This window comes from Tachypleus tridentatus, chromosome 10 (assembly GCF_004210375.1).
Source record: "Tachypleus tridentatus isolate NWPU-2018 chromosome 10, ASM421037v1, whole genome shotgun sequence".
Lineage (NCBI taxonomy): Eukaryota > Metazoa > Arthropoda > Merostomata > Xiphosura > Limulidae > Tachypleus > Tachypleus tridentatus.
The window spans coordinates 61,832,785-61,859,787 of record NC_134834.1 but is presented as its reverse complement, the minus strand read 5'-3'; the positions used below and the strand labels follow the sequence as shown (position 1 = coordinate 61,859,787).

Below are 27,003 nucleotides of genomic sequence, written 5' to 3'. Positions count from 1 at the left end.
CTCTCTCGTGATAACAATTTAATTCGACTGTATTTCGTTTATAACAATATACTGTCTTCTTCCATTTTTCCAGTTTTCTATCAAACGAGCCAATGTATATTCCACACCTACAAATATAATGTTTTTAACAAGCCTTTTATGTGACACTTTGTCGAATGCTTTCTAAAACTCCGGATACATCAAATCCACATCTTCATCTACACACATAGTAACCTTTTTAAGGAATGCAAAAGATTAAAAGGCAAAATATTTTCCTAGTGAAACTATAATGACAATCCAACAAAATGTTAAACGTTATTAAAGCAAAGAACTAATATGATTTTAATATTAAAAACCTAACTTTGAATGAAGGTTAATCATTTTAACAATAAATCTTTATGAAAGATACATAAAACACAAAAACGAAATTTGTCGTGTTATCTTATTTAAGGTGATTTGGCATGGCCTAGTGGCTAGAGCACTCAACTTGCAATCTGTGGGTTGTAAGATCATAAACGTGGTGCTAAAAATACAGTGTAAGTTGTTATAGTTGTAGTGTCACGTGAAATCACACCAGTCATTAATGAAGGAGTAGTTCAAGAGTTGATAAAGCTGGGAGAAATGATTTAATACGAGTGTATGTTATAAAACCACTCAACTCTATTTAATTAATATTTTTAATTTGGCATATTTTTATTTGTATTTGTTCGCAAATTAATATTTATAGCTAACAATTAAGCAAATATTTATCTGATTGTACGGTTACGGATTTTGCTTTAAAACAAACAAACTTGTATTTTCACAGGGGCGTAGTCAACACTACAGTGGGGAAGGTGAGGGAGAAGGGCTTTTTTCAAAACAAAATATGGACGTTTTCTTTCGAATAAGAAATTTAAATAATTTACATAAAAACAAATGTTTAATTAGAAAACACTGGCTTTTTCGTTATATTGATGTTGTCGTTTGACCTTCAAAACCTCCTGTGGCTAAACCCTTGCGTATCACGCTATAATTACCAGACACTTGTGGTTCAAATTTTTACTTTAGAAAAACAACATTTATTATTGTTCTTTTACATTTTCATGGGTTTTACGGAGTATATGGGTAATTAATATTTAGATTTCACACATAAAAGGATAATAAATAATGATAAAAATAATAAAACAAAGCTGTCTAACTCAGTTCAACTGAGGATTAATTATTGTTTTTATAATAAGTTATTTGGAAAGATACATGAGGATCAAATTTGCTTAAGTGTGATACTGAAAAGAAAGCGAACACAGAAGATTTAAAATATTTAAAGACAAAATTATTTAAAATATGAGCTCTATTATGATATTCTATATTTACTTATAAAGTGCTACATGATGTAGCTTGCAATACTGTTTTTATTTACTCTTTACTCACATAATAATGGTGTATCATTCATTTTATTTTTTTATCATTATAGAGGACGCTGTCATACTTCAAAATTTAGGTAAAAGGGTGCGACGGAATTAACACTAATTTGGCTGATGTGTGAAAGACGTTATTGCAATGTTATATTTTTGTAAGTTATCTTTAAAATATTTTAGTTAGACGGTTAATAACACTTGGAGAAGGTTTTGTAAAGATATTTTAATAGCTCGACGGAAATGCGTATTCATGAGTTTACAAGCTATGTAGAGTGGAAAGTAATATTTAGAAATTACACTATTTTTTATGGTGACTGGGGTTTGAGTATGACTCTGACTACAAGTGATTAATATCGATAAAGGAAATATTTTAACAACTATAAGTTCATTCTGAGACACGAACTATAAAATGATTCAGTATAAAATTATAATGGTTTGTTACATTGCAACTCACGAAAAATTTTTCAATAGTATAATATTTATACCCTTAAATTGTATTTAAATTAACTTATTTGTATTAATGTTTTGGAGTTTATAGTTGTTTTCTTCATAGTATAATAATAATCATTGATAACGTATATTTTTATATTGTAATAAGCAACATTGTTCCCTCTGGTTTACCTGCCACTAGTCATTGCTGTTAATACTTTTTTCAAGCTGAGCATAGTTTTCTTTGATATTCATTGTGTAATTTTACTGTCATTGTTTGATAAGCTGTTATCTATGTTGTATGATGTAATCACAGTTGTAAAACTAAGGCAGCTGGGCATTTTGTCTTGTTATTTATTAGTTTATATTGTGATTGTCTTGATTGTATATTAAGTTGAGAAGATAAATTTTATCAAGGATTTAAATAATTTTGTATATAATCACTATATAAACAAGTTAATTGATTAACTTTATTATTTGTACTGACAATGTATAGGTTAGATTAACAAAAGTACTTGTAAATAAGTTTAAAAAATTCAATATTTTTACATATTTTTTATTAGGTGCAAGTAAAGCTAGGCTGTTGAAACTACATATAATTTTGTTAATTTCAAATTTATGTTTTTTGGAATTATAGAAAAGTTAGCATTTTTCTTTTCAATAAGTAGTTCTGTCTTTAGATTTTCTCAGTAGTTGTTATTTAAAGAAAAAGATTTTGCCTTGTATTTTCATTAGCTTCCTTTCTATTAAAGGTAATTTACAAAAGTGGGCTTCAACCATTTATTTAAATTTTTTTTCTGTTGTTCCATCAAATATATGTTGTTTTTACACAGTAAATTATCATTTTCAATTGTATAATGTGTAAAATAAAAATTAAGGAATTTAAGGGCATTGAAGAAACAAAGATGCTGTTGATTGGAATGTTTGGGAGGTTTCTAGCATAAGAAGTATTTGATCCTTGATCTTCCATTTTCCTAGAAATGCCAACCTGTAGTTTAAGTTGTTGAACATTTTATTTATATAAATGTCTGATAAATTGTGATGAATTTTTTTTTTTTTTTTTACAAGTCTCAATATTAACTTTTGAAGGCACTAAAAAATGGTGGCAAGTTATTATTTTACCCCACTAGCATATTTGAAACTTGTGGTAGTAACAATATTATTCTCCAAGATGAAATTTAACTGGTAGAATTAATTATTTCATATATTAAGTATTGATAAGTATGTATATATTATATTTGTGTGTAAGAATCTTGTATCAAGTGTCTCAAGTATTTTCAAGTGGAAAATGCTGTATCTAGACCATGAGTGCCTGGATTTGTAAAATGTACAGTTTTTCCTCTGTTAATAGCTATCTTATATTTAGGGTTAAAAAAGAAAAAAGTTATGGTTTATAGCCTGAAAGGTAGTGAAATATTAGAAGCCAATAGACCTAATATTTCTTAGTTGTAGATAAATTAACAGAAATGTGGAATAAAACATCTCTAGTTTTATTATTTGTATGTTATTGTTACCTCCAATGAGCAACCACTTGGGAACAGTATTTTTAATTACACTTCTAGCAAAACTGCATTGCAGAGACTAGCTGGTGTGTGTATACTGTAGGCTGGTTCGTGTGCTAATTGCTTTGGCACCCAATTAAATAAGTTGAATCTGGTTTTACTATCCTCATTTCTTGATACTTGCTGCTCAGATGGGGATTGTGAACCAGAATCTTGTAATACAAGTGACTGTAAAAATGTATTGTGAATTATTGATCTGTGAATTTTCCCTTTGAAACATGCAATTACAATTTTTTCTAGTGTCTCCTAAGTTTTGCTAACAAAACTTCAATACTAACCAGCATATTTGCAAGTTTTCTAGCATTAATTTTAATTCTTGCCTTGATTTAACTGACTTTGAAGTATTTTTTTTTCTCTTTTTCTAGATATGAACATGAAAGGTACAGAATGTAGCTTTTTTTGTAATCATGTCTTCCGTGAACACATCATATTGTTTTGAAATTGAGATTTGTTGTATGTGCTGACACATTTGATGCCACTGGATCATGCTCTGGTTTTTTACAACAGAGAGTGATATTAGTGTTTATTTTCAAATTAGGAAAATTAGTCTGCTCTTAAAGATTTCATCAAACCACTGATATTCCAAGCTTCTCATATTTAATCAAGTTAAGAATTTTAAAACAATGATGAAAGAAGCTGGCCGTACTTGCAAAAGTGTGGAGATTGATTGCTTGAGTAATGGTCTTATTCGGCGAGAAACGAATGGAGATTTAAATGATACTGAAGACATTAGGATTTCTGTTCCATCCTTTGATAAGAATGAAGGAAAGTTTCCTTCAGAGAAATGGAAAACTTTTGTTGCTTTTATTTTCATGTTCATGAACCTAGTCTTAAATCTAACCTGTTTATCAATTGTACATGAAAGATTGCCAGAACGTACAAAGTACCCTCCTCTACCTGACATTTTCTTTGATTTGTTTCCACCTTCAGACTGGGCTTTAGATGTTTCAGAAGGAATCATTGTAGTATCTGTATGGTCAACATTGTTTATGATTTTTATACACAGACATGGGTAAGTTGTATTTATTTCTTCTGCTGATTTTAAAAATGTTACCTTAAGTACATACATGCATAGTTAATTAATAATAGAAAGAATGTTGAGGCTTAAAAAAATGTTGAAAATGGTTATTGTATAAATATATTTGCCCTTATGTTTTATTATATCTACCAATTGATGTACATTTTCTTGAAATTGTGTTATCTTCTTGGTTTGTTAATCCAATTAAAAACAACCTACTTTTACAAATAATAGCATAAAAAAAAAAAACAACTAATATCTATATTGAAGAAGCTTTGCCCTTAAGTATTTTGCATGTTGATGGAATAGTATTAACTAGGAAGTCTTGCTGTAGGAAGCTAAAGTTTTGGAGGGAACAGCATATTTATATTTGATATCACAAATTATTTCATTTTGATATGTCACCTTTTGTGTATGTGAGGTTGAACAAATAAATATCTATCTCAGCTGTTATGAGCAAAATGGTGTTAAACTTGTCTTTTGTGAATATTTCATTGAATGAAAGTATGTTCCAGGTGCAAAATTTATGAATGAAAATTGGTCAATCATTCATTGCTTTAGCTTAAATCGTGTGTGGAATTTAAAGACCTTCCAATAGAAGTGGAGAGGGGACTTTTATGATGTAGAAAGTTAACTAAAGTTGAGAAACAACTACAATTTTTTTGCTAGAGATGTGTATATTCATTGAGATGTCTGCCTTCATGACCTTAACCTTGCAGCAAGTATGTATCCATTTATCACATTTCTTAGGGTTACATTTTGATTTATGTACTCAAAACAAGATGGTTGTATCATGCTGATAAGGTTATCCTTATCATTGGTACATAGCATTATATTTTACCATAGTTGAAAAGATCAAAGGTAATGGTAAGAATATTGAATTCATTTCAGCTGCTAGAAGATATCAAGATAAAAGGGTTTTAGTGGGAATTTTTTCCTGACCACCAGGAGGTACTGGTGAAATTAATGAAAACCTAACAATAAGATTAAGATTTTAGCTCTTAAAGATGTCATAATTATGGGTGCTTTTTAATGTCAGGTACATAGATTGGAAAATATTACAGGTAAAGTAGGATTTTAGATTTTATCAACAGAAATATTGAATACAAGTCCAAAATAGGTTATAATTTCATTGTGTAGGTTGCTGGTAAGATTATATTTCGAGTATTATGCTCAATCATGGGGTACTTATCTTAGGATGGTCATTGAACTTGTGGAAAGGATTCATAGAAGGGTTACTAGAATGGTGCTCAGGGTGGAAGGGTTGTTGTTTGGGGAGTAGTTAAGATCTCTGAAATTGTTTTCTCTTGAAAAAAGAGTTAAGGGGTTTAAATTGAGGTGTTTTAGATGAAGGGTATTGATTGTGTTGATACATAATTTTTCGTTATACCTAGTGGTAAGAATGGTAGGAGCAATCTTCAGCCAAGATAGTTTTATTTTTCTAACTGGTTGGTTGAATGGGTCACCTCTGGATGTTGTGGAGGCAGTAAATTTAAAAGTGTAAGAGAACTTGTCATCTTTGAATGATAAGGACTGCCTTTGAGTTTTTTTTTTTTTTTTTTTTTGTTTAATGGTTTTACTTTAGTTTGAGACAGCATAAATATTATGTTTCAGTGTCTACTTTGCTGATGTGTGATGTTCACTGAAAATGATTGATATGTTCTAAAATTAGATACTGCAAACAGTGCTACTTACTGTATATCTACTGATGTCACAGAGGATACTTTAGTAAAGCTATACTTTGGTAGATTAAGCTATAGGTAAAGTGAGCTTCAGCTACCTGTATTTATTGATGAAATACCATACTCTACAAATGCAGATGTCACTAGTTACTACAGTTTCTTCAATTAAAAGACTTGTAGGAAACTTTAGTTTAGTGAGAGAGTAGTTAACATTCCAAGGTAGTAGTATTTAAACTAACAATTATATTAAGAAATTTAATAATGAATGTATCTGCATTGAAACTGTAATTGAGAATTGCTTTCTGAGGGAAAAAGTATAAAAGTGTATTTGAAACAAAATATCATTAAGATATAAAATTATAAACCACTGCATCAATATTTTAAAATAAGTAAGTATCTTTCTTGTTGGTGAGAGATCAATATTTCAAATTGCATGTTACAAACAAATTTTTTCCCTGAATATAAAATAAGTGGGAGGGTCAAGGGTAGAGGTAGTGAATGACACCTCAGAGTTGAAAGCAAGAATGGTGCAATAAATGGTCTTCAGGAAAATTAATTTATGAATAATTTGATACTTAATTTGGAAAGCAAATGAATATTACTTTTTAATGTCATAGAGAAACATATGATCAGTAGCTGGTTATATATATATTTTTAAAGGTTACACTGTTTTTGAATAGTTTTCCAGTGTTATGTGCAAGAAAAACAATTAAAAAAAAAAAGCCATCAACAGTAAGAACGTGTATTGAAATTGAATGACATCAGTCTAGCTGGGTCAGAAGAACTGGATATTGTTGTATTGTTGTGTGTACACTGTATTTTTCTGGTTCTTATTACATTGGGCTTTGATATCAGATCAGTAACATTTGTTCTTTGAACTATAATTTGTATACTATGAGAAGTGTGCCAATAGATAGGTGGTGAAGGTTGTGTGTGTGTTTCCATATATTTAATAACTTTAACATTGTATTTTTTGGAAGCTGCAAAGATTAATGTGTCCGAGTTGTACTATAATTTCTTGTTAAATAAATATTTATTACTTACATCGGTGTTTTCCTAAATTTTGTCATCTGTGCCCACTTTTAATAAATATGGTTTCTTGTACTAAGTTGTATGCCCTTCCACATTTTAAAGAGTGAAAGAATAAGTGGTAAAATATAATACATGGATCTATATTAAAATGCTATATATGTTGTAATTACTTCATTAAAAAGTAATATTACAATGTCTAATTTTGAATTGCCTACCTTCTATCTTAAAAGACCATTATTTTTCTCTTGCATAATTTTATTAGTGGTCAGTTGTAGAATAGAAGAATGTGTTAGTTCCATCTTGATTTATCTTGCATGATGCAATTTGTCATTTTTTGTATTCTAACATTTACATACTGATACTTAAATATATAGTTTACAACAGTGAACTTTGTACTAAAGTTAACAAAATACACTTTGATCCTAATTTAGCCTTAACAAAGACTCGTCTTTTGTACTATACTATGTCATTTTAAACAAATATTGCCTAGTGCCTGTTTTAGTAATTTCTTGTATACTTTTGAGAAAACTGCTTACATGTAAAAGATTTATATTTTTGTTAGTTTTTGAAAAGTAGGTGTAGGTTTTCAATTTTATCATGTTTTATGTTCAGAATTTAAGATCTGAATGTTACGTTTTTGGTTATATTGACCCATTGTGATTCCACAAAAATTAAAATGGTCTTGAATTGATGTATATTTTGAGATAAGTTTTAAGGTTATCTGTTAAATATTAGGAATTAATGTAAAACCTTATTATATGTATAATTCCGTAGATATATTAAATTTTATCGTAAAGTTATGGAAACCAATATATAGTCAAATAAATCTGAAACATGATATGAGGGTTAAAAATACAATGTATCTTCAAATGAGCACTAACTATACAAAATTTACTGTTCCAAATTTTAAAAGTTACAAAGGTTTAACTATAAACAATATTTCTAAGTCTTTACTGGCTAAAGATTCAAACCTTACTCCATAACTTGTTTTAACAGAAATTTGTATAAGTGAAGAAAACATTTTCACAACATTATGAGAAATAGCTTATTGGCTTATTCATTGAACATAAATTTTATGAAAAAAATGCAAAAATTAATGTTGAGATATAGCTATTGTTTGAATGGCTATATTAGTCTTAAATTTGACTTTTTTATATTCTATTTTTATTTTTGATAATCCAATTTCCTCAAAATGCAGAACAGACTGGCTTTTGAAAGAGTAAATAATTGTTAGTCATGTTTATAGATAAACAATACCCTCTGTCCCAGACTTATTTTTAGATATGTAATGAAAACAAAAAGAAATTTTCATATTTCACTTTTTTACTAGAAACTGTGAAACTTTAGGAGGTTTGAAAGGGACAACATTCTTTTTTTGGTGGTTCAAAATTCTAAACTCTAATGACAGCTTTTGGAAGATCTGTATGTTTACCACTGGCAATGAAAATCTAATCCAATTAAATTTGTTCACTAAACTTATAATTGATAAGTGTGCAAAATTTTCTTTCTTTCTTAGTATTGTATACATGAAAGAAAGATAAATGTCTTTTCTTTTTTTTTTTATTGTCCAGATTTATCATATTAAGAAGGGTATTCCTGATCATGGGTTTGTTGTACTTTATGCGTAGTGTCACAATGTTTGTAACTCAAGTACCAGTAGCAAGCACCACTTATTACTGCTCGCCAAAGGTAAGTAAATGTTACTCCTTGTTATTGATCTTGTAGTTCACGTATTACAGTACTTGTAACACAAGTGCCAGTGTAATAACACTAATATAAGTACAGTGCAGGAAATCTGTGTCTGTGTACAACATGTAAAAAACAATTATTTTTGCACCATGTCATTAACCATTTTATCACAGTTTAAAGGCCATGTCATCACATTTGTTGACTTGCATTTGAAATTTTATTGAACTAACATTGTATGAATTTTTTTTTGTTTGGAACCAAATTGTAGATTGTAATTCAAACTTTAAATATGAGGTAAGTTCTTAATTTAAAAGTAAATATTAAAAGAACACAACTAAATATAAATCTTTTTGAGTCCTGTGGTATGTTGAATGCAGCACTGTTTAAAATTAGATGTTTGTGATATCAAAATACTAAATATATAGTTCTGAACAAATCACAAACTCAAATTACTAATATTAACAAGTTCTAATATTAAAATAAGAACCTTGTATCTTTTTATTTTGCTGAGATATGGCTTAGGTACAGAATCAAACACAGTGGGCCCCCTTCAACACTTTCCATTTTTGAAAACGGTCTCTTATACACACTTATTTCAATATATGCCATGAATAACCAATTGACAGTTTAAATTGTCCCCCTGGGGCATAGATCCTGGGGGTGGTGGTGGAGGGTATACATCTCCCCTTCATTTTAGGTGGGGGGTATGGTGCATACAATCATCCCCCCCCCCATACAGTTTGGTCTGTTGAATTGCTTTATTGCATTAGAGAACTACAAATTGTGTTTGTTCTTGTGATTCTTACCAATCTAATTACATAATTAGGCCTAGATCTAAGCGATAGTTCGTAAGTATCAGTCAGTAGGCCTGATTACTCTGTGACTGTGTGTTTACAGCTTTCAGGTTCACGTAATCAGAGATTACCAATTTGCAAATTGAACAGTCCACATAAGTGGTTGCAAAAATCATCCCCCCCCCCTATTGGGTGTAAAATTTCTACGCCCCTGTTGTCCCCTAATGATTTTCTCGGCCATTTTCATCTGTGTAAAGGCTACCACATTCTTTCAAACCAAGATTTCAAGAAGGTAGGTTGTGTTTTTAGTCTGCTCACAATTTGATATATTTTTTTAAACCTAACTACATCTTGGTTACTAAGCTTAATAAATTATAGTGTAGTTAGTAATGAATTTTTCGTTATTCAACTGTTTGTGTGTGAAATTGTAAAAGGCTTAGCAACCTATAACTAGTAGTGACCAAATTCAAAGGTCATGGTTAGAAGATATAATTGTTTTATTTACTTCTTGATTTATTGTGTTATGATTTAATAAAAACAAATTTAATAACTTATCTCTAAATAGTAATAATATATAATGTGAAATGTATAATTGAAATGTGATTTGATATTACAAAATACTAGTCCACTAAAAGACAGCCAAGGCTGGGAAGACTAAAGGTCAGTTTTATATTACTGGATATATAACATGAGTGCATGTGCACCACATGGATGCAAGTTATGTAATGTTAGCTAGGCATGACTGGAAGGTCAATATAATAAATAAATTTTAAAAAAAGTAAATATTAGAGCATTATAAGACTTGAGCTATTTAAACTAGTATTTTCATGTTATAATATGTAGTCATTCTAGCACAAACTTTTCCTAATTTTATGATGGATAAGAAATTAGTTAAGTGACAGACCTTGCATAGTTAGAGTATAGAAAATAACAAAATATAGTCTGACTGAAAACAAATGTTTGAAATGTATTTAGGAGGTTTTAGAGATCACACAAATAGTATTTGTGGTTTTTGGGATGAAGAACAGTTTTTTTAATAATAACGTAAAATCACTTTGCATTCTAGTAGAATAGTAATGAAACACACTATTTTCACAAACAAATCTTTAGCAAAAATATTTTATTAAAAAAAACATGTATACAAAAAGCATGTAATCTTTATTAAAACTCAATCAAATTTTGTGAAGATACAGATGCTGTACTAAAATTTATGGTGCAAGTACTTAACATGTGCAAATGTGTAAACAAACTTCTATATTATAGTGAGTCCATAGTAAAAGGGTTAAGGGGACACTCAATTCTAGTACATATGTCACTGCATTTTGTATCTCCTCTTCTGGGCTCACAGCCATCATATGCATTTGCTGGGTATTTTCAATCTTGTTGCAGATAATCTGTCCCAATCAAGAAGATTCTACCCATAGAGTGGTTTCTCAACTCCCAGGTATTCTGATGGCTACATTTTCAGTTGGATACTCTCTAGCTGAGTCCATTTGCCTTTCTTTCATTTGAATGCTAATTATCTTCACTTTTAGTTCCTAGTTCTACATGCTTTGCCTGTGTTTGCATTTATCTAGGAATTGAAGGACTTTCTTTGTGCATACTTCAGCATACATTTTTTACCCTTGACTACATTCTCTCATTTAATCCACTCTGTGTCAGGTCCTTCTTTTGGTTCCTTTCTGGCTGATTAACTGTGGTTTCAATCCCTATACCTCTATTATCTCCCAATTTATCTTCAAGCAAATTAAGTCGGGTGAATCATCCCTCTTTTACCATGCTGCAGTTTCACATACAACTTTTGTGTGGTCCTTTGTGAGGGGGTCTGGTATCCACATGTGTAGTATCCCTGTTGTATCACACTATCCACTTTCATCCATGTTTGTGTATCAGTATAACTGGAGAATATTTTGTCATTACTCTCTTTGGCATGGGTTCTTTCCATTCTCTCCTTTCTATCCTTAGATATCTGTATTATATGGTTGTTTAACCCTTAAATGGTGGCCATCATCAACTGATGCTGCTACATACAACATTCCTGCTATTTAAGGATTAACAAGGGTCTGTCCTTTTCAACCATTGTGAGTCATAGGGCAGCACTATAGTCTTTCATTTTTATCATTTTTGCCTCTAGTTCCTTCCTTCTACATTATTGTGGAAATGTGTTAAGACAGTCAAAAAGTACATTTCAGGTAACTTTAAAACAACAGTGGAAGGTAAATCACAGGTGAAACATCACAGTTTTGTTAATCTTCATATGTAGTATGAAAGAAACTCAATGTAAGTGTTTGAGTTCAGCAGATAATATTGTGTCCCCCTTTTGCTTCAATAAGTGCAGTCTTTCAGGCATTGTTGCAACATAGTTACTCTCCTTTGGGATTTTTATTCCAGATGTCTCTAATGCACTTCCATAAAGTTTCTTTGGAAGTAACTTTTGACTTGTCAAGTTTCTGACCTATGAAATTTCTGTTCTGCTAAATTGCATTGAGATTGGAGCTTTACGAAGGTCATTGTATAATTTGAATATCTCCAGCAGCTTCTTTTGTGGTTAAGGCAATTGACTCATAATCCGAGGGTTGTGGGTTCAAATCCCCATTACACCAAGCATGCTCACCCTTTCAGCCATGGGGGTGTTATGATGTGATGGTGAATCCCATTATTTGTTGGTAAAAAAGCAGCCCAAGAGCTGGGGGTGGGTGGTGATGACTAGCTGCTTTCTCTCTAGTCTTGCACTGCAAAAGTAGGGATGGCTAGCATAGATAGCCCTCATATAGCTTTGCTTAATAACAAAAAAACAGCAACAGTATTAATTTGCACAAATTTGTCTATTATTCAGTGCGTACACACACACACACACACACACACACACACACACACACACACACACACACACACAACCAACCAACCAACCAATATTTAGATATGTCATTTGTTTTTTGATAGTTTAATAGGGATGTATAGTTTTGCATTAGTGAATAGTCATTGTAACCCCGTTTCACTCTTACAGTATTTTTAAGTTGTTTGTTTCAACTTACTTTTGTGCAGGACTAGTAAGATTCATTACATCCCATAAAATATTTTGAAAATGTTATAAAAAAGGGTGCTACATAAATGTTTATCCATGAATCAGGAATTTCTTTTAAGAGTAGTTAACATTTTTTATTCTTTTAGAATTGAACAGATTAAAGTTTTGATTATAAAATGTTACTGTTTTACCTTTGTCTTGAAATGTGCATGTAACAAAGTGGTTTTTAAACATTTTTTTTGCACAATATCCTAATCCACTTGCCTTCATTTGCTTGACCTCTGTTGTCACATGCATTTTTCTTTAATGTTCTTAATTATTCTATCTTTCTTTGAAACTCTTGCAAAACACAGTCTGAGAATCATGTTTTCATTAATAACTGCCAGATTATGTAATCCAACAACAGTGCCTACTGAGACATTTCTCATATCCATGTTTCAGAAACTGTGCTTAGGAACAGTTAACTAAAATGTGAAAAGCATTTATGTATCTTACACATTGGTCTTTATATGTACTTATTTAGTTTCTATTTTAAATAGAAAAGGTCTATTGAAAAGATTAAATAAGGCATGTGGCAGAGTGAGATTTTGTTTTACATGTAGTTTTCTCACTTTTTGGATTGTACTTGCTGTTGCAGTAACTGCAGATAGTGGCCACCTATAACATAGTTCCAACACGACAGATGGGCTAAAATTGTATTTAAACTACATAACTATCTCCATTACAATATGAGGGTCCTACTTTTAATACTGGGGATAAATTTCCAGAACTTTTCCACATCAAAATAATATCATTTTCAGACAACAAAGGAGATTTTCTTATTATTCTGCAAGAAAAGCTAAACCTTGGAGTGACATTAAAATAAACTGACTTTTAAATTATTTTTATTAAAGAATTGTGAGACATAATGTGACAGTACACCAAGTGCATAGTGATTTTCATATGTAGATTTAATTTTGGTTTTCATTATATAGTTCTCATATTTCATTTCAATAACCTTGTGAACTTTCCAAGTAAATATCAAAAGTTCTCATTAAAACTTTGTCCATTATTTTCTTTACCCTCATATAAAAGCTGTTCATTTAGCCAAACCTACAGTCACCATAAATATGTAGAGGGTAATTTAAATTTATTTTGTAAAAACTGCAGTTTATAATAGAATATTACAAAATATTTCTAAATAGCTTTAGGCATTTAAATTGCCACACAACAAGAAATTGCTGAATAAATGCATAGCTCAAGTTATAGTATTGAAATACATTAAGATTTTGTGCATACTTCACAAAGTAATGTTATACAGTTTTTTCATTCATGCTTTCTTAAATAACCTAACAACTTTATAATTTCTTACATTTTAGTTACTTTTATTACATTAAATAAAAACAAAAAAACTTTGTCATTGTAGAAATATGAGGTATAGCTGTGTCTTTCCACATCTGAAGCTTTCCTCCTACTCTTATTTACTTTTAGGGTAACTAAAGTACAGTGTGTGTTTTCAGTGTGCACACAAACATGTTGGATGTAATGAGGATTAGGTAAGTTCCTTCTCACCCTGGAATGTGTGTACTAATGCATTAAATTTGTAACATTGGGTTGTAGTTATTTCATGAAGTGTATGTTATGGATACTTTCTTATAAGCTGCACCATATTGGTATACTAAATCTTTCCGTATTTAATATTTGTAAACAATCATATGAAATATGTTTATAAAGGTGTTGATGTGTTTAAAAGTTAAGAAAATTAGTGAAATCACTTTAGCAAGAATACAAATAGTGAAGTATTGACAGTAAACAGTTTTGGGCTACTTAAAATAAATTTTAAAATTTTAATACTCATACTAGCTGTCTTAAGAATACATTTTTATTTCAAGTAGGTTTCTTGTCATCATGTTTAAGACTGTGTGCACCTATATAATTTTGAAATGAATGTTATACTAAAAACAAAGACCTATTACTCTATTTTACAGACCTGATTATGGAGTAATACTTATTAACTCATCAGATCAGACTAAGAATCCAAGGGTTTTTGTCCTAGCCATTTAGCCCACAGGTGAATAATAAACAACAACAATTGAAATGTAACTCAAGTGTCATGAAATTTTGTTTTGGGTTATCTAAATGATGTTTTCAGCGTATTACATTTGGCAATTTATCTAATGAATTTGGTCATGTGGGTGAAGACAGTTTTTGTGTTGTAACTGTTTCTGTATTTTACACAACTCTAAAACTTGTGTATTTCTTTTTTTTTTTTTACCTTTTTTCATGTTCAACAATATACTCTTGAAGTTCTTTATCATGTTAACGTAGTTCAGTTCATCAGGTTTAAAATCCATTTAGTATTTATGATCAAGTACAAGGACGTGTAGATTGATAATGTGGTTTAAGGCAACTTTTGTAAAGATTTTTTTATTTTTCTAAGTTTCCATTAACAGTATTTGAAATCTTATGTTTAAACAACAGGTACATTTTAGTATAATGAAGAAATTTCTAAGTAATTGATACTTGAGTGTAACCCCAAAACAAAATATACTTTATATATGGATGTAAATGATTTTTGAGTTAAAAAAAAAAATATTGTTTTCTTCACGTATTTGCAATTGGATATAATATAAAATATACATGGAACCTCCATATGATAAATATGGTGTGCTGAAGTGAGTTGGAAATTATTGTAAAAATTTTTATTTTTCTTAACATAATCTATAATTTACTATTTGAATTTATTTTAACCATAGGCAAATAAAACTTCTGCTGGACTTGTCCTGGGACGGGTAATTCACATGCTCGGTGGTTTAGGACTCTCCATTAATGGACGACACACATATTGTGGAGACTATATATATAGTGGGCACACTGTTATTTTAACTATGGCATATCTAGTAATGCATGAGTGTAAGTATAGCTTATTATAAATACAAATTTAAGTGTTTTTTTTTTTTTTTTTTTTTTTACACTGCTTTAAATTTTGAATTTAAAATATTATAACCAATATCGAACAAACAGGTTTGTGAACTTGGCATGTGCAGTATGGAATATGTGTATAAATGGTAAAGATAAGAACTAGTCAAACTTGTAGTGTAACAAAAACAAGTATAAAGCATCATAAAAGTGATGTGTAAATGTTGCTCCTAGTATTAGTAACTTTGCATCAGACAAACAGTTCACATGTTACATATGCAAGTAGTATATTGGAAGGGGGTGCTCCTTGCCCTTAACTTTTTAAGCCAAACCCTACTGAGAACATTACATTTATGATCAAATATTAAGACCTGTATATTCATAATTTGATTTAAGGCAATATTTATAAATGGCTTATCTATTATTATTTTTCTAAGAGTTCCCATTAACATTATTTGTAATCTTATGTTTAGACAAAAGGTAATATTTAATATAAATTTTAAAGTAATTGTAGTGCTTAGTATGTTTGGATGGACAAAGAAAAAAATGTCTGACAAATACTGTATTGCTCTTCGTAGTCTGAAATCTCTTAGTAAAAAAAAAAAAAATCTAAGACTTCTATAAACACAGCTTAGGTTTCTGAGGTGTTCAAAAGATGTTGAGTCCTTCAGTTCAGCTATAAACGTTGTTAATGTAGAGGACCAGTGAGTAGTGTAACAGCTAAATGTTCTGGTGATTATTCTCATTTTGGCATTACAAGAGCTAGCTCACCAGTGTTTGAAGTTGGTGTGATGATTTATACACCAAATTGTTGTATTTTAACTAGGAGAGTGCAGAAGCAACATAACATTTCATGTACTTCAACACATGATGTCAATCAAGACAACCTGTAAAGCCAGGCTAAAACTGCTAATTTCATAGGGACTACTATTCATTATGAAATATTTATTGGTATTATTTTTTTAAAAAAAGAGGGAAAACAAGTAATACAAAAAAAATTTGCAAAATAGATAATGCAGCAATGAAAATGTACAGAAACAACGTATGGATGAATACACACAACCATACAAGGTTACCCAAATAAGTACTAACTGAGTCAGTGTTAAAAGCTTATGGGAATTAGCCATTGTATGTCTTTTGTAGCATTATGTAGTTTAAATGCTTTTATTCAAATGTTAATTCATGCAACTAAAGGAATTCAACATTTAATTGGACACAACTTTTTCATGGAAAGATTTGGCTTTTTATTTAGAAATTTTTATATGGTTTTATGTATTCATTGGCTTTGTACTTTTTTACAGTGCTAACCCTGCACCATCCTAACTTTTTTCAAATATTTCTTATTACTTTGTATCATTGAAAGTATATAGTCTAGAACATAGTTCTGTCACTAAAGTTATACTGAGCTTATTCCATCACAAGCTTATTGAATTGTGTAAAAGACACTTGATGTATTCACTGGGTATCTGGAGATGGAAACATACTTTACATGTGTTAAAAAAATAAAAATTCAGCTATTTAAGATATTGAAAGTTGTTTAGGCTTGGAATAACTAGTCTGTCATCTGCAATAACCTCGCTCTTGTGAAGAGGGTCTTCTGGGTTCAAAGTATTGAAAACCCATGTATGGATGTAGTATATAAACTTTGGTACATAGCATAGAAATATTGGTTTTTACAAAGGATAATGTATTCAAAGTATTATGTGATTTTTGCTTTTCTCAAGGGAAGTTTTTAATCCAGTGAAAGTAACATGCAGTGCAAATCATTGAATCCTGAATTTTTAAAAATAAAACTGGCCAGAGGTGCAAATTACTAGCAAATTCTTTGTTTAATAAGAATTATCTTTATTAATTGTACATAAAAAGTTTTAGCCAGATTAGGTTTTTGACTGACTTTTATCTTCATTGAGTATAGGAAACTTCCTGTTACAAAAGTTTCCTTTTTAACATACTATGTGTCCCTCTTTCTAAAGATTTCTTTATATGCATCTGATGTTCTATAGCATGTTGGCCTAGAATAAATTTCATTTAACCATTGTGACATAGTAAGATTTCTTATTTAATTTCTTTATGGCTTTGGCCCAGCATGGCAAAGTAGTTAAGGCACTTGACTCGTAATCTGAGGGTCACGGGTTTGAATCTCTGTCACATCAAAGATGCTCGCCCTATCAGTTATGGAGGCATTATAATGTGATGGCCAATCCCACTATTCATTGGTAAGCGTAGCCCAAGAGTTGGCAGTAGGTGGTGATGTCTAGCTGCCTTCCCTCTATTCTTAAACTGCAAAATTAGGGACGGCTAGCACAGATAGCCCTCGGAGCTTTGTGAGAAATTCAAAACAACCCAGACCTTTATGGTTAAATTTGGTTTCAGGATATTGACTTTCTTGTATGTGCTTTCACTAGCACTTTACAGATTTCTTCTGGTTGATTGAAATTTTGTGTAGTACTATTCTCTTTTATGAGAATGTTGTCAGTTGTCTCAAGGTTTTTTTGTTTTCAATTTTTATGCTGGTCAGTTTGGGATTATGGGTGTAAACCTTCACAGACAGACTTGCTATGTCTGTTCTGTAATTATACTCGCATAATCAGTCAGACTAGCTGCAGAGACTTCTGCCTTTCGTACCCTTATTAGGACGAGTATGTTTAGAGCCCTGTTTTTTAACTATTTTTTACCTGTAGGTAGGCATTTGAGACCCCAAGTTCCCTTTAATTTTGTTATAGTATACTGGGTCTGCCTTCCTCTCTCTAGTTACAAGATCAACATTCTGTTCTTGGGGTGTCACAGCTTTTGGGAAAAGTTTTCAAATAAGCATCTAAAAAGTAAATTTTCTCCTTTACTTGTTTCTGCATGAATCCATTTAGAATGGCTGAAGGGCTGTTTCAAGATTCTTTTTGGTGCAACAGAGATCTTTGTAAAAACTTTTCTAATGATGTTATTTTAAGTGTTTTTCTATATATGTGAGTCTGGGGGGGTGGAGGCCTGAGTTATTCACACTAGTGTTCTCATAAGTCACATACCTGTTTTTAGTTTCTGTGGTTAGGTTGTGGTTTTATAGTTTGTTCTTCTCTGATTTGATGCTTTGTAAACATAGTCGGTGCTCTTTTTTGTCTCTCCCAATTTATAATAATAAATGCTGACTTCAAGTTTCTTTGTTTTTTTTTCTGCATATTTGGATATGCTTTCTTCTGTTAAGACTCCACCTTTCTTACCCATCTCACTCTATGTTTCTACAGTGGGTTATCTTCTGGTTTAATTCTCTAGAAAGTTAACTGTGATTCAGTTTTTTTTTGACATCCTATAAATTTCTCAGTTCAATGTATCTTGTATTTTCTGTATCTTTTAAAGCTGCTAGGGTTCTTGTGAAAACCTGTTTGTTTGGTAGGTTGATGGATCATTTCTTCTTTATATGCACACCATGTATTTTCTTGCTTACTAGCCATTTCTGATTTCTTTTTCTAGGTGATATTCTGTGCTTCACATGCATTAATGTAAAATAAATGACATGAAATGATTAGTATCATGAATTATTATAATAAACTAATGTTTAATGGGCTATTAAGCTATTTTCACTCCTGATATTTTGTCACCTTAGTTAATAATATGATCTGATATTTTGTCTTCAGGTATAGGCAATTTTGTTTATTTATTGCAGGATTTTCTATTGTATTGTTTTATGGATCTAATATGTACTTATGGTTTGAAATAAATTTTATGGGACTCCTACAACATTTGCCCAGTTTGACTGGTTTTTAATTGTCTCATGATTATGCATATCTGGTTAGGTGGTGAAGACAAAATGTTCTGGCTATTTTATATTTTCTTATGTAAATGAGGGGGGGGAAAATTTGTATGTTCCACAAATTTATATGTTCTACCTTGTATAAACTAGGTTAAAAAGTGTGGTATAATTTCTGTAGTATCACTTTAAGTTTTACCAAATTAAGGAGATAAAACTACATCTAATTACTGTGATTTTGGTTTTTAAAGTTTTTTTTGAACAATAGAAATTGCATGTATGTGATGATCAAATATTTATCCTACAGATACTTTGTAAACTCCTAGCTTTTTTGGAGGAGTGCATATTTAAAATTGTCTAGTAATAACAGTAGCAACATGCAAGTTTCATTTATCTTTTTTCCTTCCTAAAGATACTCCTCGGCGTTGGTGTTTTATCCATTGGCTAATGAGGGCAGCAAGTGTTACAGGGATTTTCATGGTACTTCTGTCTCGTGGCCATTATACAGTAGATGTTATCATAGCCTACTTTGCAACTACTAGAATCTTCTGGATATACCATACACTTGCTAACAACTCAATTTTGAAAGTAAGTTATAACTTTAAATAGGTTATAACATGAGTGCATTTAAAATGTATATTATAGTATTTGTATAAGTTACTAGCATTTCATTGTTAGATGTAATACATTGTGATTTATCTCAGTCAAGCCTCTAGATTTATTAGGTTATGTATTATGATTTCCAAATTAAAATTTAACTCACTTTATGCTATTTTAAATCATAATATGTAACCAAATCAATTCATACAAATACTATAATATTTATTTATACCAATACTATAACATATATTTCCAGTGCACTCATGTACAAATTTGATATACTTAAAAAAAAATGATACATTTTTCTTTCTTAATACAAATAGATTTTAATATACAAACAGTAATACAATTTATAATAATGGTTATTGTAAATAGTTAATACAAATAATGATTTTACATACAAAAGGGTGCAAATAATATATTAAGACATCTTTTTGGTCTGGAACTTCCTCTATCTTATCAAGGTTTCAGAATAAGTGAATAAATTCTAAGCTAACATGGATACAATTCACTCAACAGGTGCCTATCTAGCTCTATTCTTCACTGGTCTCATGTCCTTTACAAGCTATTTTTTCACTGCTGAAGTTATTTAATGTTTTCATAAAAATATTGATGTCTGAGAATTCATTGAAGTTGAATATTTTGGAATGTTTAAAATCTATAAATGTTCCTGGTCAAATATCTGTAGTTTTCTGATTAATAAGCATTAATCACAATTATACCTTCAAGATTTATCACATACCACCTGTAGCAAACCAACAATAAAAACTGTCTTTTGGCATGTCTGTTTATAAACACTTGGAGAGGTTCTCAGAATTTCAGTCAGCAACAATCCTGGTATTTACATACACATGCAGCACACTCATACACTCAGTCATCTGGAAATTTAATGAATAGGTAGGAATTTCACAATACACATTAAACAGTACAAGTTGCACGCATTTCTAAATAAATATATATATTGAACTAAAATAAATGTCAGTATTAAAATATCTACTAGTAAATCTGTTAAATATAAAACAAAACTTTTAAATTGAGTAAAATGTTTATATAGGAGGGTTAAGGTCTAGTAAATGTAATTGTATGAGTAGTACTTTTAGGTACTTAAGTTGTAATCTGAAGGGAAAAGGATTTAAAAAAGAAACCTGTGTAGAAACTAAAATGGTTATTGTAGATACATTAGTCATAATGGTTTGTATCTTCAATCACTAAAAATTGTTAGTTTTAAGTTAATAAATTTTGAAATGGGCTGTTTTTCCCATTAGTTTTTCTTATTTTTGTGAATTTGCAAATTGGTGCTCCAGCTAGGACTGAGATGAGGCCACACTCAGTACATGAAATTAATGACTATGTTGAAAGTGAAAATCTGGATTTTAATTCAGCTTTTTAAGTTGCTCTACTAATTAAATATTTATCAATGCTATATAACTTGTAATAGTAAATATGAAAGTAGCTGTGAGTTCTTTCATTTGTCATTTTGGCATTTGACAAACTAATTTGTAAAACTCCTTTTTATTTGTTTGTATTTTTAGTAGTATTATAAATATTGTGGCTTGAGTTTACGCATATGCAGTGTATAAGGTATAACTGAAAGCAAAGGACTGAATTTATTTATTTATTCATTAGAACAACTATGTATGATTTGCAAATGGTCACACATGGCCATGATTTCTCAGGAAGCAAGGTTTACTATCTGATTAGGAAGTACAAGCAGTGGTGTGCAAAGTTGGAGCATTTTTTTTTTTTCTACCTGAATCTGCTTTTGAGGAAGACTAACACTGAAACTGAGAAAATTTTGACTCCATGTTTACAGCACTTTTTTTTTTTTTTATATCACAATCTGTACCCAGTCAGGAGTTTCCCTCTCACCCCTTTCTGGCAACTGATTAATCAGGTTTGTGTGCTTGCTATGATTTCTCCCCTTTCTCATTAGGTAAAATTCCATGTTGTATTTTCCCTTCTTAAAAAGTGTTCTTTCACAAATTTTTATGATCAGCTAGAGGTTAAGGTAGACATGCCCCATCCTCTTTGTTTCTTTAAACCAGGGGTTCCCAACCTTTTGGCACTTGCGACTTGAAAATGTAATTGATGAAATAAAATTAATGTTATCCCAAGCTACTTCTAACAAGGCTTTGCGACCCCCCAGGGGGTAAATGTAAAATAAATGACATGAAATGATTAGTATCATGAATTATTATAATAAACTAATGTTTAATGGGCTATTAAGCTATTTTCACTCCTGATATTTTGTCTTCAGGTATAGGCAATTTTGTTTATTTATTGCAGGATTTTCCATTGTATTGTTTTATGGATCTAATAATAATACTTACAAGTTTTACATGTAAGTAAAACTATTTTTACTATTAAGATAGTAAAATAGTAACCAATTTTGTTGGTTTACTACAAAAATATTGCTGAATTAATGCCAATGTTAGGAGTTACTGTCTGTGAACCAGGTGAGTGACGATTGTTCATTGATTCCTCTGAAAGAAGTCAAAAGGTGTTCCACTTCAAAATGATAACATGTATGTATTTGTTCCTATTACTCATTTGATTCACTTGAAGGAAAGATATAAAAATCACAAACTTCTTAAGGTCAGAAACAAAGAACACAGTTGGCTCCTTTGTGTGTAGTTGGGTCAGGAATTCAGTTAGACAAGCTTCCATATTTTTGTATAAATGGGACAGCAGAGCATAAAATAAGCACTAGATAAAGAATTAGTGACTATATAGAGTGAGCCTGATACCAGTTTTGGTAAATATTGAATGTGAAAGTTTGGTTAATACAAAGTCCTGTTACTCCATTCCATGTTAAAAAAGTTGGTCTTGATGAAGCAGTTTGCAAAGGCCTTAGACAAAATGGCAGCTGTTTCAAGTATCTATGTGGGCATGTAGAAGGAATTTATGCTGAGCCTCAGATTAGGAACTTTGGACAAACAATTCATGAGGACAGTGAGGAAAGTTGAAAAAACAGTAATAAAAATAAACTTGGATTGCTTTTAAAGATGTTATTGATAAATTTTTAGGAAACAACAAAGACCCAAATTATGAAAATTGTCAATATGCTCAATAAATTCAAGCAGTTTGCTTGTAATGAGTTTGAAAGTTCATTTTGTACACTTGCATGTTGATTATTTCCATGAAAATCTGTTTTCAGCAAAGAACAAGAGAAAAGGTTTTATCAAGATATCAAGGAAATAGAAGTACCAGGGAAAGTGCAACATTAATACAATGGCCAATTACTACTGGTCATGGAAGTGAGATGCTCCAGACACAGAACATGAAAGAAAAACCATAACGCTTAGTTTGGACATTAAAAAATATAACTTTCACAAAACAATCTGGACAAATAAAGATGCATATTCATTTTGACATCAGTCTTCTTCTCTTCAGTTTGTATTTTGCTTAACAAATATAATAATAAATGTTCATCTTGGTAAATGAAATAATAGTTTGATCTAAGTTGGTTTTTTTTTATTAGTTCTGTTTTGTATTTAAAAAACAAGTGTGTGATAGAAAAAAAATATTCAAAACCTGTTGTTAAAATCAAAATAACTTTTATGAAATTTAAATTTGCAGGTCTGTGAACTTCAGTCATTTTTGTATAATGAATTTTTTTTTCTGATTCCAAACAGAATGAAGAGTCAACAAACTTTTTATCTAACGTTTGGTGGTTTTCATTATTTTTGTACTTTGAACGAAATGTGAATGGTGTGTTACCTAATCAGTATCAGTGGCCATTACCATGGCCAAGGCGTTGTTTCAGGTCACCTCATGTTTCTTAGCAGTAAACCAGAGTAAGTATCCTAATAACTTTTATTATTCATAATTTTACATAAATTGTAAATTTATTGATAAAAATCAAATTAATATAAAAACAAGACTGCATGAAATAACTGATTATTTTTGTATATTTTCAGGTTAATCTGAGTTATGAAGAAAAAAAGAACTAGGGATCAAAATACAGATATAAAATGAAAATAATCTTAAGATTGTAATTTTTGTCTCAACTTGTTAAAAGAGCCAGGTTTATCAAAGTATATGTGTGTTTTCAATAGGTATATTGTAATATGTTGATAAAAACAAACCTGTTATTATGGGTATTGTATAAGGTTAAGAGAAGAAATGTAAACTATTTTGATGTCACATTTTTATAAGTTTTAGACTGCTTGGTCTCTATAAAATTGTACAGGATATGCTAATGTTGGTAAATGTTTAGTTTATCCTGTAAATTGTCAAATGATCTTGAAAGATATATGTACATAAATATATTTAAGTTTTAGTTTATCACATGTTTGCATGAGGGTTTGAGATTTAAATATGCCTAAGTGTTTTTGTTGAGGAAGTTCTGTTAAAAAAAAAAAGAGCAGTGAGAAACCTTAGTTTATAATGAATAACAGTATTCCTTACAAACATCTTTTACCTCTAAATTCACTATATGCAAACAGTACAGTGTAACTATCTAATAAGACTGTATCTGGTAACATATCCCTGAAAGTAAGATTTTAAACCATATATGGGCAGTTTAGTGTACAAAACAGAAGCAGATTTTGGTAACATACAACTAATTTGCAAGTGAACACCCTGCAAGTCCATTTCAACCTAATAAATTTACACCAGACAGTTAGCCAGTATGAGTAACAAATAAAATGTGAATTTGCAGTCAATGAATGGAAGTTGAAGTATAAGAGTAGCTTTTTTTTTTTTAATTGAATATATTATTGACAACACTAATCATTTTTGGTTCATATGTTGAAATTATCATTATAAATATAGTCAGTTTATCAAAATTTCTATTAAAAACAATACACGTGATTAAGATGTAACTTGTTTTTCAAATGTAGATCATAATATACTTTTTGGTTGTTACTCACTTTTCATTGTGAATAAACAGTTGCAGATTTTATCACATCTTAAAAAAAAGTTTGATTAAAGAATTTTTGTGTTGGTTGAGACGTATTTGGTTGTCTTGACCTTTGTTATTCTTCGGTTATATATAGGTAAAACTGAATATAAGTTTGCATTTCTTTACTACATATTAGTTGTAGAAACCTTCAATGTAAGTTTAGGATGTGACAGTTCTAAGATTATAACCAGAAGCCACCAAAACGTTTTTGCTGAATTCACAAGTTTTAAGTAATTATACACTATTTGTACCATGAGCTTAAAAAAATTGTAGTGGTATATTTGTACATGTAAAGTATATATAGGAAGAGTATCTTAACATAGCTAATAATAGAATGTAAATAAAAATAACAATAGTAATTAAGTTTTTCAATGGAAATGAAATCATGTTGTTTTATAAAGAAATATTGTATTATTAGTACCTTAAATTGATCAATGTGAGGCTCATAATGTTTTTAACGTATATTATAAACATGAATGGATAAGAACTGACTTAAATAATGAGTATGAGAAGTTAACTTTTAATATCTGATAGTTGTCCAACATCCTTTATAGTGTTCTTGAAAATAAAAGTATGCTAATACATCTAATAATAGGTATTGAATATGAATGAAGAATATTTTTGCAGTGTAGCTTAAAATTTATTATAAGTGGTTAAAAGCTTGAAAGTTGTAAAAGTAAACTGTCACATTGGTGCTATGAATTTTTCAGTCTGAATTTAAAACAAATGTGCAAGATATAATAATTTCTAACACAGCAATGAATATGAGTAGAACCATTTGTAATATTGGTAGTTTTAAATAAAATTAAGACTGTCAATATTCAATATAGATGAGTAAAAAATTTATTTTTAAATATCTGGGTATAATGGCTAAACAGTAACATTTAATGTTACATCTGGTAAATGTAAATTCACTGCAATTTCAGTAAAGATTAATTTCTAGGTTTAGTTTGCATTCTTAACAATGAAAACAAGTACTATAAAGCACAGGCTTATAAAATATATATGAATGAAGTATGGTTATGTAGTGTTATGCTCAATGGTTCATGACCAATCTGTAAATAATAACCAGCCATAACCTGGTTGAAGTTTTGGTTAAAAAAGAAATGTCAGGCTTACTAAATAAATATTTTCATATTTTGCTTGCAATGTTTCCCCATTTTGACAATTCGGGTTGAGAAATGGTGGTCCAGCAAGTTTTATATAAAGCAGTTAAAAACTTGCAATGGAACAAATCATGAACTTGGTGATCTATGCAACAGAAGAAATAAGAAAATTTAACAAATGGGGTGCAAAGCTATGATGATGTTTTTGCAAAGTAGTGTATAATGATGAAATGAAACAAGAGGCTTCATTGGAAACCATATGAAAGTAATTTCCTGAGATTTCTATGATTGTGGTATAATCAGGGCTTTAAATCAGTAACTCATATATTTAGCAACCTTGTTTCAGATGTTTTGATTTGCATGGTATATGTACAAAAATTATATTTAAGAGTTTGAGTTAATTTTATATAAAAACAACTAAAGAAATGTAGTGTTTAGAAAATGGTTGTTTGAGAGTTCTGTATTCTGCATGTTAAGCTGTTCCTTGAAAATCTACTGTTGGGTTCAATTAACATATTATAGGAACTTGTGTTTTGGGAAGTTTCAGTGTGGGCTTGTGTGTGAATTTAGTTTATGGGTTGAAATTGTGTTTTAAGCTCTTACTGTGATATGTTTCACAATAATGGTAACCTTTTTCACTGAAAGATGAAACTAATTTTCTGTTTGCATAGATTTAACATTTAAGTTTTCAAAACCACAAATTTTAATTGCCAAGTTTGTATAGTTAAAAGTAATTTTGAGTTTCTTTACAAAGAGTCTGTGCAGTACTTCTAGGTGCTCAGCCCTTAATTGAGAAGTTGGAATCAAAATAAATGTCTGAAATTTAAGTACTCTATTCAGTGTGTCAAATTGGACATTCCACAGTGTTAATTACATCTAGTACAAGTATTTTTATTATAATGCATGTTCTGGTATGTCATTATGCTGTTTATATGGCAGGAATCTCGTACAGTTAGACATGCTTAATTCATGTTGATTATATCTAGCACTAAGCTCTGAAATCTTTCTGCTCTCTTAATGTGTACAGTTGATTTGATTATACATTTTTATACTACCTACAATAGGAACATCAGGTCTGAATAATAAAACTTGTTTGTGCAAGCATTTTCATAGTAACATTTTTCTTTGAAGATGCAGTGAAAGTCATACA

At 30.2% G+C, this 27,003-nt stretch overlaps 1 protein-coding gene across 4 annotated transcripts; it reads left to right on the top strand.

Annotated features, from left to right (window-relative positions):
• The first annotated feature begins 1,411 nt into the window (after positions 1 to 1,411).
• LOC143229406 (phosphatidylcholine:ceramide cholinephosphotransferase 2-like) lies at positions 1,412 to 26,957 on the top strand. 4 transcript variants are annotated; one of them, XM_076461719.1, is made up of 7 exons: positions 1,412 to 1,528; positions 3,730 to 4,376; positions 8,725 to 8,785; positions 15,340 to 15,496; positions 19,654 to 19,829; positions 23,477 to 23,638; positions 23,762 to 26,957. In XM_076461719.1, exons 2-6 carry the CDS (start codon positions 3,988 to 3,990, stop codon positions 23,624 to 23,626), a joined length of 933 nt encoding a protein of 310 aa, XP_076317834.1. In that variant the 5' UTR covers positions 1,412 to 1,528; positions 3,730 to 3,987; the 3' UTR covers positions 23,627 to 23,638; positions 23,762 to 26,957. The 4 variants fall into 4 exon arrangements, with proteins under 4 accessions (XP_076317834.1, XP_076317831.1, XP_076317833.1 ...); XM_076461716.1 differs by having other exon boundaries at positions 8,668 to 8,785; XM_076461717.1 differs by lacking the exon at positions 1,412 to 1,528 and adding an exon at positions 1,657 to 1,806 and having other exon boundaries at positions 8,668 to 8,785.
• The last annotated feature ends 46 nt before the right edge of the window (positions 26,958 to 27,003 follow it).

What these genes read in the sequence shown, in the direction of transcription:
- LOC143229406 (XM_076461716.1), top strand. Translation starts at nt 3,988, where the DNA reads ATGATGAAAGAAGCTGGCCGTACTTGCAAAAGTGTGGAGATTGATTGC. An exon ending in ATTTTTATACACAGACATGG is followed by an intron (nt 4,377 to 8,667) that starts GTAAGTTGTATT and finishes TTTATTGTCCAG; the next exon opens with ATTTATCATATTAAGAAGGG. An exon ending in ATATCTAGTAATGCATGAGT is followed by an intron (nt 15,497 to 19,653) that starts GTAAGTATAGCT and finishes TCCTTCCTAAAG; the next exon opens with ATACTCCTCGGCGTTGGTGT.